The following is an 18,781-nucleotide window of genomic DNA, read 5'->3' as shown; positions in this document are numbered from 1 at the left end:
AATATGTATCATATGCTTACATCATATTTATAGTTGTTTACAAAATAATGTTATAACTGTGCAGGTTAGAAATCACTGGAACAATCATAGATACTGATGGAATCATTAGAACTTTCTATTTGACTGACATAATAATTCTGAAATGATCATAATATACGATGTCTAATTTAAACTTCTACCGTGTTCTAGAGGTTTCCGTGACAACTACATATACAGACACCGAAACTAGACTTTTTGAGACATTAATTGACTTGGATTCACAAAAGTTCTCTGAGGTTGTTGTATTGACATTTTATTTACGTTAACTACATCATACTAGATTGGACATATTCCGTACAGTTAAGAGAAGAATTCAGGATAAAGAAAAGACAAAAGATTGGACATATAATTTAACAGTTAAGTTAACATTTCAATTTGTATAATATTTCTTGTAAGCTTTTGTATAATAAATCGTGTTAAATTTTTTTATTGATTTGTGTCTTTTGTTGGCTACAAGTCAAAAGTGATTTCTGGCCGTAACAGCAATTTGGGGCTCATCGGGGAAAACGTCAATATCAGATTGAAATTTTCTGTATTTATAGAATTAGAATTAGCTAACACAATTCTACAAAATGGCATTTGATACCGGTACATTTTTTAAATCGCCAGACATGTAAGGGTTTGATAATTTAAAGAAAGAGGAATAAGTGTTGCTTGCTAAACATCTAAAAATTGATTTTAGAGTATCTATGAGAAAACAAATTATAAAAAAATTGGTAATAGACAAATAAGTTTACGCAGAAATTATAGATAAAGAGGCTCTTGAACTTGAGGTAGAACATGTTGATGCTTTCAAATTTAAACAGCTTGCATTGGAACATGGATTTAAATTAAAACAATTGGAATAAAAATGGAAAACGAAGTTAAAATAAACAATTTGAAAAAGAAAAAGATGAATTTAAATTAAAACAGGCAGAACTTAAAATTGGACTACAATGCTGCAGAAATGTTTTTGAGGGACTTTGATGAGACAAAAGTTCTGATTATGACACTGTAAAACAGGAAGTTTTATAAGCTTATAAGCTAGTGCCAGAAGCATATAGACAGACATTTAGGTCTTATAAAAAGTTTGATTCACAAACCTATGTTAAATTTGCTAGGGAAAAAGAAGATCTATTTGATAAATGGCCTACGTCGAAGAAAATAGATAACAATTTTGATAATATAAGACAATTGATGTTATTAGAAGAGTCCAAGCAGTGTGTTCATTAAGATTTAAAAACACATTTAGATGACAAAACTGTTGAGACATTACAAGATGCAGCTGTTTTATCCGATAATGATACCCTTTCACATACAAGAAGTTTCAAAGGTCAAAATTTGTATACTTCGAGCGGAAATTACAAAAATCATAGTACTGAGCGTACTGATAATAAGCATGTTGCAAAGAATAAGAGTCAATCCAGTAATAATATGTCTAGTCCAAAATTTTATACTTTTGAGAAGAAGTCACAACTTGTCCTTATTGTAAGAAAAATGGTCACCTGATGGCTGATTGTTTTAGACTCTAGAAGAAGAATGAAAGAGATAATAAACCCAAATCCAGTGCTTGGACGACACCCCTTGTTACCTATAAGTTGGAATGTCCTGCAAGTCAGGCTTTTAAGTCCAGTTTTTGTGATTACATGGAAGATTATAAACCCTTTATGTCTGATGGGTGTGTTTCTATTGTTGATAATACTATTCCTAAGCCAATTAAGATTTTATGGGACACTGCAGCTTCTCAGACTTTGTTATTAGAAGGTGCGCTGCCTTTGTCCGAGGAGACTTCTGTGGCTACCTCCGTTTTGTTACAGGGTGTAGAGTTAGGTTGTATAGATGTTCCCTTCCATCGTATTTATATGAAGTCAGATTTAATTACTGGGCCTGTGGGTGTTCGTTCTAATCTCCCATATTGCTAGGAAAGATCTAGCTAGAAACAAAGTGGTTGCTGAACCAATTGTTACCAGTGAACCGGTTGTGGGTGTTAAATCACCTGAGGATGATGCTGAACTGTATCCAGCTTGTGTTGTTACTAGGGCGCTGGCAAGAAAACAACAAAATGAGGATTTGCAAGAAGACCAGTATGATTATATGGAAATTTCTGACACTTTCCATTGACTGTTCCTGTGGCTCAGAAAAGGCCATGATAAGACCACTCAGTACTAAAAAACATGTAATTATGCAATGGCCAGAAGTGAACAGCCATTCATTTGACAGAAGACAATTTGTGGAAGAACAAAATAAAGACACGGAATTTCTTCAGCTCCGCAAGAGGGCTCAACCACAGGAGGAAGCAGACAAAGTGGCCGAATGCTTCTACCATCAATACGGCATGTTAATGAGGAAATGCAGGCCCCTGAAGCTATCCCAGAGGAGGAATGGAGAGTGGTATACCAAGTGGAAATGCCTAAAGTTTATAGGCAAGACATTATTGGTCTTGCCCATGACACCCCTTTGGCTGGACATTTAGGTATAAGGAAGACTTGCCTTAAGATCTTGTTGCATGTTTACTGACCCAGACTTAAGTATAATGTCACACAATACTGCAAATCATGTCATATATGCCAGGTTGTTGGCAAGCTTAACCAAAAAATACCACCAGCACCACTTCTGCCAAGGTGCCTTAGAACGTTTTCAATAAACATTCAAGAACATGATTAGAACTTTGTGTCTTTAATTTGACATATACTGGGATGATGGTGTTCACTTTCTACTTTTTGCGGTCTGAGAGGCTGTTCAAGAATCCCTTGGTTTTAGTCCCTTTGAGTTGGTATTTTGTCATACTGTAAGGGGACCTTTAAAATTGGTTAAGGAAAAATGGCTAACTGAACACCCTTACTTGAATCTCCTAGACTATGTATCCAGATTTAAAGAAAAATTGTATACTGCTTGTCAAATTGCTCGGAAAAACTTAAAAACTGTTCAAAATAAGATAAAAATATGGTATGATAAAGATGCCAGGGACAGAGGTTTTGAAAATGGTGATAAGGTACTTGTATGTTTGCCAGTCCCTGGATATCCTTTACAGGCTAAATACTGTGGTCCTTATACAATAGAAAGTAAAATCAATGATTTGAATTATATTGTAAGAACTCCAGGTTGGCGCAAACAAAACAGAGTGTGTCATATTAATATGTTAACACCATATTTTGAGCGTACTAATGAAGGTGAGAGTTAACCAGTTAAAGGGGGAGGAGTTATGATATTGTTATTATCATGTTTATCTATCTTGGCCTAATTTGTTTTTTGTGGCCTTACAATATGTATGATATTTTTACATCATATTTATAGTTGTTTACAAAAAAATGTTATAATTGTACAGTTAAGAAATCACTGTAACAACCATAGATACTGATGGATTGATTAGAACTTTCATTTGACTTACATAATAATTCTGGAATGATTAGAATATACGATGTGTAATTTAAACTTCTACCGTATTCCAGAAGTTTCCGTTATATATAGTTTTCTAGGAGTTTCCCTCCTGCAGTGTTCTAGAAGTTTCCTTGACAACTTTATATACTGATACCGAAATTATAATTTTTTAGACATTAATTTACTTGGATTCACAGAAGTTCTCTGGAGTTGTTGGATTGACACTTTATTTACGTTATTTACATCATACTAGATTGGGCATATTCCGTACAGTTAAGAGGAGAATTCCGGAAAAAAAAAGACAAAGGATCGGACTTATAATTTAACAGTCATGTTAACATTTCAATTTGTATAATATTTTTTTGTAAACTTGTGTATAATAAATCTTGTTAAATTTAATTTTTGATTTGTGTCTTTTATTGGCTACAAGTTAGAGGTGATTTATCGCCGTAACAATGTCATCCCAAATAATTGTATGCAGCGACGCAGTTCCAGACACGGTATTGGCCTTGTATTAAACACGGAAGAGACACTTATTGACTATCAAACACATGCATCAGTTGTTCGGATATCAGATAAAAAGTAAACGCTCAATGTTACCGATAATGTCTTAGAAGTAACACACCATCTGCTCCATCGTATGGTGTTTAATATCTTAGTAAACACTTGAAGCTCTTCCATGTATACACTTTAAACAGTTCATTAACACAGGTTTGCTCCTTACTGAAAACTTGCTCGAATAGAGTTATATTCTACATACATTTTAAGGATTTATTGACCAATATGGTATGTATGTGTATCAACTCACTAGCGACATGGTTTCACGGTCTTAGTTCTTCTGATGAAATTATAATCGTCTAATTATGTCAGATTGTTACATTTTGACTTAGTGACACACCATCCATTTCTTATATCTACGAATTTTCTAAATTAAAATAAATATATTATTAATATTTTTAATCTAAAATTAAAATGTAAACACACAAAAATTAATGTGATAGTTAGAGGAAATGCCATGCAACCTTGATTACAGTCGTTCTTATTTGTAAACCAACTGGAACAAATTTGTTTTTCTGCTAGCAACAGCTTAACAATGGTTTTTCAATATATTACAAAGACTCCAGTAGACATTAGTAGATAAGTTTCAGTATCTTTCTAACTCTTTCTGGCTTTAACACTAACTGGGAACATAAAGGGTAGATATTACATACATGAGTCGGAGAAACGTGATTTGCTGTCGTGTACATATAAATGTATTGTGTTGCTCAGGATGGAAAAAAAAATCGATAATACGTTGTATTTTGTGTCTGAGGAAAAGAACTAGAGATTGTGGTACAATAATTGGAACATACGCGTGGTCATATGTGACAAAGCTATTCCATAACCGTAAAGTATTTCAAGATGGCGTCAGTGAATCTTGAATATTTGAAGATATAATTTCATCGTTTCAAATAGGAACACAATGTTCAATGGCTTCCTTGCAAGCAGACACTTACAAGTAAATCAATATTTGAAAATCGTATAAACAAGGAATTCAGAAATTAATGATGACATATTTCATTGTGATTGTTGATTAATAAATATTACAGGAAATACTATTGTCTAAGTTTAAATGCCATTTTTTTTATTTTGGCGAACTCTATCCTTTTGTAATATTGGCATTTACTAAATGATCCCATAGGCAAGCGCTACTGTATGTATCTACATATATATGATAAATTAGTAATTTTAAGAGAAGAACTGACAATACAAAGGCAAAAGACAAAGACGAAAACAAGGAAAACTGATTGAATTAAACTATATCGACAATTGTGACGCCTCCTGTGCTCTGTAACATGGAAGGAGTACGAATTAATATCATATATCATTCATATCATAATCAGATGATAAAAACAACTTCATGTAAATGGTTTATACTTTAGTAAGTTATACAAGACGAAGCATCAAACAGTAACAAAATGATAATGATGCCATGTGTAATCTTGAATTTTTCCTTAATTTATGAGTTTGTACCGTTTTTTTTTTTTTTTCGTTAAATCCTTTTATATTGAAATTTTGATATTGTCAGTGTAATGTCAATTTCATAAACATATTTTTGTCGATTCACTATTCATGTACAGTGATTATTAGAGAGTTCCGAATGAAAATGACGCCAATAACTTGACAAAATCTGTGTCGAAATTTTGTGGAAATATTTCTAATTTGGTGAGTTTTTTGTATTGAAATTATTGTATAAACCTTCCGTAACTTGTCTGAGTTGTATTGCATAATTTAAGAACTTTATTCAGTGAATATAATTGTCAAAGTCCTCTCAGACGCATGTTGTATTTCTATAAATAGATATTTCACAGGTTGTAAAGTGCGAATCGATAATTAGATTTTTGTGTCAATGATGTTTCATTGATTTGTGGTTAATATTGTTTTTATGTATTTTCACTGGGTAAAACAAGATGTTTACAATTTTTGGTATATATACATTTGTTTATTGTTCTCTGGATAACATGTATTTTGCATGTTTTGAACTTTTATTATTCAAGTGAATGACAGTATTTTTCTGTTTTCTTTTCAGTAAATCGTATTTACCGTATTTAGAGTATGACGTATTTGTATGGAACGTATTCGTATTGAGGAATTAAATATGGAACGTATTATGACGTATTGAACTTTATTAGAATATATCACTGTGTTTACTGTGTTCACTGGATATAATAAAGATTAATAAACTTTCTCTGGAATACGCATTTGCCTTAGTATATTTCCACACCCTAAGTTTCTAGCCAACACATTATTTACAAATTAGAACTCTTTATAGTCCAAGATGGATGACAAACAAGATATTGTGGATGAAAAACTTGAGAGAACACTTACTGAAAAGGGACTAGAGTATACATTGACTTTGAAACAGGCTGAACGATCAAGATTGATTAAGGTTTTAACTGTTACAAGTAATGATTTACAAACTTTGATGCAACGTTCAACAGACCCAAATGAAGTTAAACCTACATATTCTAAGTGGTTGTCTGAATATGAGGAACTATTAAATATTCATGATCAATATCAAAAGCTTACTGAAAATCCTAGTGAAAAACAACTTGACGATGCATGGTTTCAAGAAAGACATGATAAATTTATCTCTTCAAAACAATCTGCACAGCAGTGGTTTTCCGTTAACAGTCAGAAGCCAGCTCGGTCCGTAAAATCTCATATAAGTTCTAGATCCGGGAGTTCTAGAAGCAGTTCCGTTTCAAGTCAAATATCCATGGCAAAACTTAAAGAAGAGCAGCGGAAGGCTGAACTTTTAGCACGTGAAAAGTCTCTTGAAGAAAAGAAATTTATCGAAGAAGAAAAATTAAAGTTAAGATTTAAAGAAGAGGCACTTGAAATTAAAACGGAGTTACAAGTAACTGACGCAAAAACACGAGTGATAGAAGAATTAGAAAGAAGCATGTTAGAGGACCAGCAACTTGAGCAAATTATGGTCAAAGATAAACAGTGCGATAAAGTTGACAATTCACAAAAAGATACTGAAAATTCGCTATTGAACCCTACCGTTCCGGCATTCATTCCGGAAGTAAAAAAGGAACGGTTAGCGTTTGAAACTAAAAGAACACGCAAAACATTTCAAAGTGAACAAGATGACGATAAACCCCCTCATGTTGAAGCAAAGAACAATATTATTGATTACAGTGCGCAATATTCAATTGCTCGTGAGCTTAATAAGCCAAAGGCTGATATACAGAAATTTGATGGCAGCCCTATGAACTATAAGGGATTTATAAGACAATTTAATGCACGTGTTGAAACAAACACTGATTCTTTCGAAGAACGAATTAACTTCTTGCTACAATTTACCATTGGCGAACCGCATAGAATAGTTCTTGGTTTCTCGCACTTGGACGCTGAAATAGGGTATACAGCTGCTTTGAACGAGTTCAAAGACAGGTACGGCGACCCCGACATAATAGCACATTCATACGTACAGCGTGCAATGAATTGGCCCTTTATAAAGGCAGATAACCCAAAAGCCCTAGATGACTTTGCAATATTCTTGCAAGAGTGCATGTACGCCGTAAATTATGTAGATGCGGCAAAAGTGTTAGAGTATTCAGAAAATTTAAAACTCTTGATACAGAAACTTCCATTTTATATGCAAGAAAAGTGGAGGAATGTAGTATACGAGACAAAAAGCCGCAAAAATATCGTTACATTCAGTCATTTAGTAGAATTTGTGAAAAAAGAAGCTAAAAAGGCAAACGATCCTGTTTACGGCAAAGACGTTTTAAACACACAAATAGGAAAAAATGTGAAAAGATTACAAGAAAATAACATGAAATCTAGATCTCAAGGATCTAAAACAGCTGTAACTGTAACTTCTGAACCCAAGGCAAGTACATCTAGTGTAGGTCAGCAAAATGAAACATCGTCTGCTCGATACAGAAATGCATTTTCTAAGCCGTGTATCTATTGTGAAAACGCAACTCATTCTCTGAACAAGTGTGACAAAATCATAAAACAGTCGCTGAAAGATAGATATACATTTCTTAAATCGAAGGGCGTATGTTTCTCATGTTTGAAGTACGGACACCAGAAAATGTCATGTCGTCAGAAATCGTCCTGTACAGTATGTCGAAAGGAACATCCGTCTATATTGCATGTTGAACCTCGAGATCAGAGTCAAACTAGTCAGCAGTCAGAAAGCGATCAGTGTCCGGAAGTTAAGAACTCTACTACGTTTATGGGAGCTGGAAATAGCCTTCGCCAGGCGCTGCCGATATTGCCAGTCAGGGTCAAATCAATTAACAGTGACAACTACATTGAGACTTATGCTTTTCTTGATACAGGCAGTACTGCAACTTTCTGCACAGAAAACATTATTCGTAGCCTTAATATAGAAGGTAAGAAAACGAAACTCAGTTTGGTTACTATGGGACAAAGTGCCGTCCATGATTGCTATGTGGTCACAGGTTTGGAAATCAGCAACTTGTGCGGTAATGATGTAATTAGTCTACCACCGGTATTTTCGCAGGAAACTCTACCAGTTACTAGTAATGACATAGTTTTTATTGAGAATATTCAGAAGTGGTCACATTTACGAGATATACCATTACAAAGGATCGAAAGTGATCACATTGGTTTGTTAATCGGAATCAATGTACCAAAAGCTATGGAACCGTGGAATGTTGTTCCAAGTATAGGAAATGGTCCATTTGCTGTAGAAACTTTGCTAGGTTGGGTAATCAATGGCCCTTTAAACGTGTCTACTGATGATAAGCCATGCAAGGTCGCTTCTTGTAACCGTATCGACGCTACAAGTGTTCCGCTGGAAGATCAAATTAGGAATCAGTTCAACCATGACTTCAATGAGAAAACAATCGACGATGTTGTTGCTCCTTCGAAGGAGGACCGTAGATTTTTAGAACTTGTTTCGAAGTCAATTATGTTAAAAGACGGACATTACGTCGTGAATTTACCGTTCAAGTCAAAGGATAACAAAATGCCGAATAACAGGCGACAAGCGGAACAGAGATTAATGCTACTTTCTAGACGTTTTGAAAGAGACGAAACATTCCGTGATGAGTATGTTACCTTTATGAACAAGGTTATCGGCGATGGATTCGCTACAGAGGTTTCCATTGACGACTTAGCGAAGAAAGACAATGATGTGTGGTTTTTGCGTCATCATGGAGTTTTCCACCCTAGAAAGAAGAAAATAAGAGTCGTGTTTGATTGTGCGGCTAAATTTCAAGGTACATCCCTGAACGAGCGATTACTTCAGGGTCCTAATCTGACAAATACTTTAATTGGAACTTTGATAAGGTTTAGACAAGATGAAATCGCAATAATGGGCGATATAGACAGCATGTTTCACCAGGTGCGCGTACCGTCTGAAGATGCAAATTATCTTCGATTTTTGTGGTGGCAAGGTGGAGACTCTCGAAAGAAACCAACAGAATATCAAATGAATGTTCATCTATTTGGCGCGACATCTTCGCCTAGCTGCGTGAACTTTGCACTTAGAAAAACTACCGAAGATTGTAACGGACAGTTTAATGAAGAAGTAATAAACACTGTGCTACGTAATTTCTACGTTGATGATTGTCTCAAGTCTACAAAAAACGTTAGTGAAGCGGTGTGCTTAGTTCAAGATCTACAGTCTCTTTTGAGTCGTGGTGGATTTAGGATCGCGAAATGGATCAGTAATAACAGAGAAGTAATGCGATCAATACCAATTTCGGATATGGCGGTTGGTATCAAGGACTTAGACTTGGATCAAGATACACTTCCCATCGATAGGGCATTGGGCATTCAATGGTGCGCTGAAACAGATACTTTTCGTTTCAAAATTTCAGTAAAGGAACAACCTAAAACTAGAAGAGGCATTTTGTCGATGGTTAGTAGCGTTTACGACCCCTTAGGATTTCTTGCACCATTTGTTCTTCGTGGTAAGATGATACTTCAAGAATTGTGTAGGCTTCGCCTGGATTGGGATGACCCAATTCCACCGAAATTAGAATCTTTGTTTTCGTTATGGTTCCAAGATTTACATGAACTTTCAGATTTCAAAGTAGATAGGTGCTTACGACCAGAAAAATATGGAGAAATAAAGAATGCTCAGTTACATCATTTCTCAGACGCAAGCGAAAGCGGATACGGTACTGTTACATATCTTCGTTTAGAAAATGCTTTCGGTGAAATTCATTGTTCATTTGTGATGGGAAAAGCACGCGAAACACCACTGAAGACGATAACAGTCCCACGACTTGAACTAACTGCTGCTACTGTGGCCGTCCGTACGAACAAAATGTTGTTAAATGAGTTAGAAATACCAATTGATCGGTCTATATTTTGGACGGACAGTATGTCAGTTCTACGATACATCTTGAATGAAGATGCTAGATTTCAGACTTTTGTAGCAAATAGACTCGCTGTAATTCATGAAGGTTCTTTTACCGATAATTGGCGTTATGTGAACACCAAGCTTAATCCAGCAGACCATGCTTCAAGGGGTCTTACTTCTTCTGAAATGAAAAAACGTAATTGGATCGTTGCACCTGACTTTCTATGGAAAGATGAGGACTTTTGGCCGAAGCCATCGTCAGAAAATCATGGGACAATATGTGCAAACGACCCTGAAGTTAAACAAGCAACTGTGCGAACAATCATTAAAACCGAAATTCCAGACGACAATTCTTTGGGAGTCGAGAAACTTATCGCGTATTACTCATCTTGGATGTCGTTAAAGCGAAGTGTAGCGTGGATACTTAAAGTTCGTAAGGAGTTACTTAGACGTGTCAGTAATAAGAAACAAGATAACAAAATGACACTCGTTAAAGAATCGGATTCGAAAGATTGTACTAAACGAATATCATTTCAGGATTTAAAAGACGCCGAACATTCAATTCTTGTTTATGTGCAGAGACACGAATTCACTGATGAGATTAACACTCTTTCCAGTAACCGAACAGTCAAGGCTACAAGTAATATCCGGAAACTCGACCCAGTTTTAGATGGCGATCTTTTACGTGTAGGAGGACGTTTAATAGAGTCAAAAATGCCGGAAAACTGTAAACATCCGATTATATTACCAAAGGGTCACCACATCTCTGAATTGATTCTTAGACAAATACACATTGATTTACAACACAGTGGTAGAAATCATTTGCTAGCTCACCTTCGTGAAACTTATTGGTTGATAAATGCACCCTCAGCTGTGAGAAAATTGATATCAAAATGTGTTGTGTGTCGTCGCTTAAGTGCGCCCGTAGGTGAACAAAAGATGGCTAATTTGCCATCAGATCGTATTACGCCGGATGAACCACCTTTCTCGAGAGTAGGAGTAGATTATTTTGGTCCTTTCGAAGTAAAACAACGTAGATGTCGTATCAAACGCTATGGTGCGATTTTTACTTGCCTGTCTAGTAGAGCTATTCACTTGGAGGTAGCTGCATCTTTAGATACTAGTTCATATATTAACGTTTTACGACGATTCATTGCTCGTCGTGGTCAAGTAGAAAAGATCAGATCTGACAACGGCACGAACTTCGTTGGCGCAGAGCGCGAACTTAAGAGCGCATTAAGTGAATGGAATTTGAATCAGATTGAGAGTGCGATGCTACAAAAGAACATAGATTGGCAGTTTAATCCTCCGGCAGGTTCGCATTTCGGAGGTGTATGGGAGAGGTTGATCAGAAGTGTACGCAAGACAATGAATAGTGTTATTAGAGAACAAGTTTTAGACGATGACGGTCTGAATACAGTTTTTTGTGAGATAGAATCAACTCTCAATAGTAGACCGATTACGATGAATTCAGATGACCCAAGTGATTTGGAAGCGCTGACGCCAAATCATCTGTTGCTTATGAAACGCAAAGCGTACTTACCTCCTGGACTATTCAGTAAAACAGACAATTATTGCCGTCGAAAATGGAGACAAATTCAGTACATTGCAAATCTATTCTGGAGTCGTTGGGTTCGAGAGTACCTTCCCATGTTACAAGAACGTCAGAAATGGCATAAACAGAGGAGAAATTTAATGGTTGGGGACATTGTGATTGTGGTTGACTCAAATGCTCCGAGAAATTCATGGCCCATGGGGCGGATTAATGAAATAATTCCAGACCGCAACGGACTCGTGCGTCAAGTGAAAGTAAAGATCGGAAACAATGTACTTACTCGTCCGGTAGATAAATTGTGTACTCTTTTAGAACTTGATTAACATTTATCTTGTCAATCTAATATTAGTCCAAGAACTTTAGTTAGTTGTAGAAAGTGAACTCAAACGTTATGAACACTATTGTTACATAATTTTGCTTATTTTGTTGAGATGCATATTTTTTATTGCTGATTTAGGTGTAATTGTTCCGCACTGGCTATACAATTAGGGAGCTGGTATGTAATGTCAATTTCATAAACATATTTTTGTCGATTCACTATTCATGTACAGTGATTATTAGAGAGTTCCGAATGAAAATGACGCCAATAACTTGACAAAATCTGTGTTGAAATTTTGTGGAAATATTTCTAATTTGGTGAGTTTTTTGTATTGAAATTATTGTATAAACCTTCCGTAACTTGTCTGAGTTGTATTGCATAATTTAAGAACTTTATTCAGTGAATATAATTGTCAAAGTCCTCTCAGACGCATGTTGTATTTCTATAAATAGATATTTCACAGGTTGTAAAGTGCGAATCGATAATTAGATTTTTGTGTCAATGATGTTTCATTGATTTGTGGTTAATATTGTTTTTATGTATTTTCACTGGGTAAAACAAGATGTTTACAATTTTTGGTATATATACATTTGTTTATTGTTCTCTGGATAACATGTATTTTGCATGTTTTGAACTTTTATTATTCAAGTGAATGACAGTATTTTTCTGTTTTCTTTTCAGTAAATCGTATTTACCGTATTTAGAGTATGACGTATTTGTATGGAACGTATTCGTATTGAGGAATTAAATATGGAACGTATTATGACGTATTGAACTTTATTAGAATATATCACTGTGTTTACTGTGTTCACTGGATATAATAAAGATTAATAAACTTTCTCTGGAATACGCATTTGCCTTAGTATATTTCCACACCCTAAGTTTCTAGCCAACACAGTCAGGTTGGCGTTTTAGTGACGTATAATCTAACATATCCTTGGATTAATTATTCCAGTTATCTTCCCAACATATTAGCTAATTACTATTTTACATGTCTAATCTCTTTAAGATTGATAACCTGTGTATATGTCCTACTTTGCAAAGCTAGTGTCCCTTTCTTTATGAATAGTTATGTCATATATATTAATTCAAATACTAAACAAAAACAAAAACACATCTTTACCCTTACATATAGGTTTATATCAAACTGGATATGAAAACAACCCAGATATATTGATTTAAACATAGGATTTAAGTGATCGATTGTTGTTTGTTTATCATCCAGTGGCAACTATTTTTTTTATTGTCCGGTGGATGTTTTATACTTGTACTTGCTAGAACTTTTATTTTGTGCGTATAATATAACAGGCCCAAATACATTGTATGGTGTTAAACTTGTTTATCGAAACCCTTGTCTGCTTTTCTAGATGAGTAATGTCATGTTGTGAAAATAGTGTAACAGGAGCGAAATCGTGAGCAGGAAAATTATCGTCTATCTGATAACACGAATTGCATACTGATTATATGACAGAGCCATTTTTTTTATGTTTCCGTGAATTGATATATGAAATATGCTTCATTCACGCCTGTGATTTTTCTTCTCGTCGTTCATCATGTTATGTCATCTGTTTGCCCTTTTCTCAACTACTTTTTTTGTCATTTCGTATCTTCCACCTTTTTGTTTTTGTTAACAAATACAATTATACTTAAAAAATAGCCAGATCCATCTTAAGGTCAACTTTGCCTGAGGGAGTTGAAACCTCCGTTTTTTTTATAATTTAAAATTTATAAATGAACAATTTTAGAAATGTTTGTTTTAAATCATGTGAGTACCGAAGTACTGACTACTGAGCTGGTAATACCATTGGGGACTAATAGTCCTCCAGCAAAGGTATCGACCCAGTGCTACAAAAATCAATGCGTGTGAAGCGCTTTTCTGGATTAACCTTCATCAAGACACTCAAAGCCAAATATTTGAAAGCCACGGGTGTTTAAGAACCGAAACAGTTGAAGAGCTATATGACCAAAAGTACCTAAAATAGCCAAATCCATCTGAGGTCAACTTTGCCTGCGGGAATTGAAACCTCAGTAAGTTAATTTGTACCTAAAAAAAATGATGTTAATGTTTTAATGTTTACAAGAATGTCCTTCTCATTCATCATTATCTATCGATTAAACTACTTAATATTTTACAGAGTTATCTCCCTGTAGTGTTAGGTATTAACTAATTAATATTTGCCCAAAAATCTTCAAACAAATTGATAATTTGAATCATCAAGATTTCTTGATTTGAATGCATGCTGCAGAATATGTAAAATTGACGCTAGTACATGTAACAACATTGACTTTTTATATGTGACTTTCAGTTAAAATTTAAAGACTTTTGTGAAACGAAAGGGTGATGAATAATGCATTTCGGATAATTTTCATACAATAATGTTGATCGGGCTGTATTTCTGGATAACTATGATTGACTAGGGCTAAGTATATTTTGTAAATGATATTGCTACAACATGAATTAATTTTCATTGATGTCTTGAATAAGTATATCAAACAACTAATTAAAGAATGACATCTATTAAAATATTCATCATCATTCAACGTTTGAAGTTTTTCTATACGAATAAACATCTCAGTCTATGTTTCATTGTCAAGTATTAAGTACTTGACTCAAAAGGCTAACAATTAATTATGATCACACCAAGGGTATCCTTTATCTGATGATAATAAGTCTCCACTTGATAAAATCAACCTGATGACTTTTAGAAAGTCTGTTTCATGCGTTATTCGCCTGTGGAACGTACAAGTACTATCGTCCTTCAGGATAAAATATTTTCACATGATTGTTTTTTTCTGATTAATTTGGTAGGCGTATATAAAATAAAAAAGCTGCACAACGATCATTCTATTGTTCATAGTGATCCCAGGTATATTTCACTACAGATACAAGGTACAGTAAAAATACAAATAAGGATGTGTGGAGTTAAACTAACGTAAACAGTAGAATGTTTATGATATTTAAATACTAGTTACAGTTTTGAGACTCAGCAGATAAAATAATTGCAACATCTAGTAGTATTCTTTGATTGAGTTTTGTTTCAGATAAAGTTGTGCTTTTGTAATATGACCGAGTTTTTGTGATTTGATTACATTTGTTTCTAAATATCTTTCGTTCTTAGCAGATATATTATACTAGAAAAAAAAAGTGTTTAGCTCTTTTGCAAAATAAAAGATTGTTACTTGCACTTGGCAGCTTTAAAATTGCTAGTTTTCTAAAATAAAATATAGGCATTCAAAGTGGAGTGGGAAATATTAAAGATTTACCTAGCACTGGGGTAGAATTCATTCCTTAATGTTGCTGGTTTTGTCAATGTTAGTTTAATAGTATTCGAATCATTAAATCACGGGCTCCTGACTGTTGACAAACACATACAGAATGTGGCGGGTTGTACAACCCATAACCCGAGATATTGGTGTAACATCACAACAAAAAACTAGGAAAATCAGTTCAAAGGGTTGATTAAACAAATCGGCACTTATTAACACACGCACATTACCCAACAACAACAAAAGACAACGGAAGGCAGATATCTAAAAGTACTCTAAATACTGAAAAATGTTTCAAAGTCAATTGAAACTCATGAATAAATCATAATTATATGTATTTTAAGAGCACATGTCATAAGACCTTGTAAAATGCAAGTAACATACGTATCGTACATGTAGTATAGTCATACATATTAAGTTATGTTTTAATTTATTTGAAACAAAATATCAATGTAAGGACTGAAGAACACAAAAGTAAAAAAACTTACTACATGTACAGTGGTAAATTGGCGTTTAACTAATCATATGATTATTTTTAACGAGTCGTTAAAAGTTAATCGCATGACTAGTAAATACAATGATTACATTGTGTTGTTCAACTGATTATAATCATTGTATTAGTTAATCACTGTTTTGATTTTTAATCATATGATTAATTTTGGCTAATTAGCAAGTGTTTCCCACAATGCATTGTAAACCAGGACCTATAACTTCCTTTTCTGTTTTAGATTATAACATATTTCTTTTTACCCAGTTTTTGGGTGCCAAATATATATGATTGAATATATATCGTATAACATGTTCATATTTTGTATGGTAATATATGCATAGTTTAGATTCATCAAAATTGTCTGTTGGAGTTAAAATTAAATGTGCTTGAAGTGGAAAATGATTTAAGAAATGCAGAAATTAATGCATTCTGTTTAACAAAATGTGCTTTAGGGTACATTTTGCAATAATAAACATCTCCATTCACCCATTACAGATCATGACTACAATGGATTAGGCCCAAACATTTTCATTTGTTTGTTCACAGAAGTTGTTATCTGAAATGATGGACCTAAGTGATCGTAGAAAAAATCCCAAACAAATTGCATTCATTAAGTAAAATTTTATTTCTATAAAATGTTTTAATCTTTGTTCAAACTAATTTTACCATGCAGCAAGGGCTGTTCCAACTTGGAAAATTGTCAGTGTTTGTCCTCGGTAGGCTAATCTCTTATTTAAGTTGTTACCGTGTTGGTTGTATAAAGTTTATCTTTTAGTTTCACGGAATTTGAGTGTTGATAGCAGATAATTTGAAGTCTTTGTTAAATTTATTTAGCAATATGATGACGAGTCCTTCAAAAACCTGTAATTTCTGTTGTTCATTTAGTACAACTCGATACAGATTCCAGGTATTTTGTTTGATAAATGATGAAATTATCGTAATATTACATCCAAGGAATGTAATCAGCGTTGACGAAGAGTGCTTTCTTTCACGTCCGCATTTTTATCAAGTATGGCATGCCAAGATAACATTTTAGATGATTGTTAAGGATGGTGAAAATATATTCATAACTATGAACAATAACATAAATTGTTAATCATACGGCATAGTTTGGTTTTTATCAAAATGAATTTACGACTTGTTCGTTACATTTCTTAACAAAATCCTGAACAAGTAATTTTTTAAGTTACAAACAATAAAAAAAAAAGATCGAATACAACTATCCGACACTATGATATATATTGGGTATCAGATATTCACGCGGGGTGCGTTAATATAGAAATAAGAAGATATGTTATGATTGTACATGCAGTAACTCTCTATACGTATACTAAAGACCAAATGCTGTAGAAGTTAACAACTATAGGTCACCTTACCGCCTTCAAAAAAGTCAGCTACAAAAGGCCCTGGAATGACGCTTTCGTTGTTAAATATTTCAAAGAGAAAACTAACGCCATGATAAATGTACAAAACAATAAACGAAAAACAAATATGATATACAGCAACAAACGACAACCACTTAATTGTAGGCTCCTGACTTGGGACAGACACATACAGAAAGATTAATATATACAAGGAGTGGGGGTTCTCTTCCTATATGTAGATACACACAGACGTCCCGCTGGTATGGGTAACTATTCTGAAATGTCATATATATCAATGGTATGTAATTTCACGGAGGTAATATATCAAATTTATTATATGTCAATGTTATATGTTTTATTTTTCAAAATCACATTTTCAGATAACGACGTCAAAGGAAATAAAATCGACGTTTTTTTTTACTCTTTATTTTGTATCTCAATTTTAACAATTTTTACTCACATAACGATAGAATATTATATGGTGAAATGTATATGATGGATACTATATGCTATTATAATGATCAATGATTTTGCTGCAATTTATATTTCATCATATCTTAATCGGAACTTGGGCTCTTTACCAGAGACATGGGAGAAGCAGTGTTCAGTTTTAAAAAAAAACATATATTGGCGATATGAATGATTGGAAAGTGTTTTGCTTCCTGAAGGTACTAGTTATAGGCCCCCTACCTCTCACCTCACGCGGTATAAAACTTCTAGTGGCGGATTTTATCATTTTCATAAGGGAGGGGGTCACTGACTGCCTAAGAGGTGGCCCGCTCTAGTCATGCTTCAGTAATTCCCTAAATAATCAACGGAGGGGGAGCCCCCTCCCCCCTCCCCAAATCAGCCTCTGACTTCTTTTGAACTAGGACCAGTATAACTGTTCCTGTTTTGAAAAATCCCTGACTCTCTGAACTTAGGTTTTCCAAATTCTGAATAACAGGTGCTTGTTTTTGTATATCGTGTCAACTGTGAAATATGGTGAGACTTTTTATTCACTATATCTGAATAGTATACTTAATCACTGACATAAAACACTTACTAGAGCAAATTTTCATTATAAATATTTTTATCCTCTTCAAGCTCATAATTTTTCCCAAATGAAAATAAATAGCGGTGTGATAAAATAAAACTACGAAAAAATATTAATATTGTTTGGTCCGAGCTATCTGAGGGCCGAATTTATCCATTTAAATTTACCTGCGCAAGCAGTTAAGTCAAGGGCGCTACTAAATGTGCTAAAATTTGAACTTAAAAAAAAGCGGGAAAATTAACAAAGACTTGCTTTGGAAATCAATTATGGCCTGTACATTAATGCTATGGTAACCTTTATTATTTATAAAAGCTTGCTCGTCATAATCTGTTAAATGATACCGCACAATAATGTTGCCCGTCTTTAGCATTTTAAAATCAACACTGCTCGGTAAGCAGTAACATACAACCGAATAACTGTCGATAAGTGCAATTTCTTTCTGTTATCGGATGACTATTATATGTGTCCGTTCGATCCTTCAAACTATCTTGTCTAATCTGTTTCCAATTTATGTTT

General features: G+C 34.2%; 2 protein-coding genes across 2 annotated transcripts in view; both read left to right on the top strand.

Annotated features, from left to right (window-relative positions):
• LOC127731812 (probable E3 ubiquitin-protein ligase MID2) overlaps positions 1 to 18,781 on the top strand; it is a 227,352-nt gene that overhangs the window by 29,791 nt on the left and 178,780 nt on the right. The window lies entirely within an intron of this gene.
• On the top strand, positions 10,134 to 13,001 carry LOC127731594 (uncharacterized). The gene is made up of 2 exons (XM_052240341.1): positions 10,134 to 12,425; positions 12,790 to 13,001. The coding sequence occupies exon 1, from the start codon at positions 10,199 to 10,201 to the stop codon at positions 12,110 to 12,112; it is 1,914 nt and encodes a 637-aa protein (XP_052096301.1). The 5' UTR covers positions 10,134 to 10,198; the 3' UTR covers positions 12,113 to 12,425; positions 12,790 to 13,001.

Source organism: Mytilus californianus, unplaced genomic scaffold (assembly GCF_021869535.1).
Source record: "Mytilus californianus isolate M0D057914Y unplaced genomic scaffold, xbMytCali1.0.p SCAF_20, whole genome shotgun sequence".
NCBI classification, from domain to species: domain Eukaryota; kingdom Metazoa; phylum Mollusca; class Bivalvia; order Mytilida; family Mytilidae; genus Mytilus; species Mytilus californianus.
This window is presented reverse-complemented; position numbering and strand designations above follow the sequence as displayed.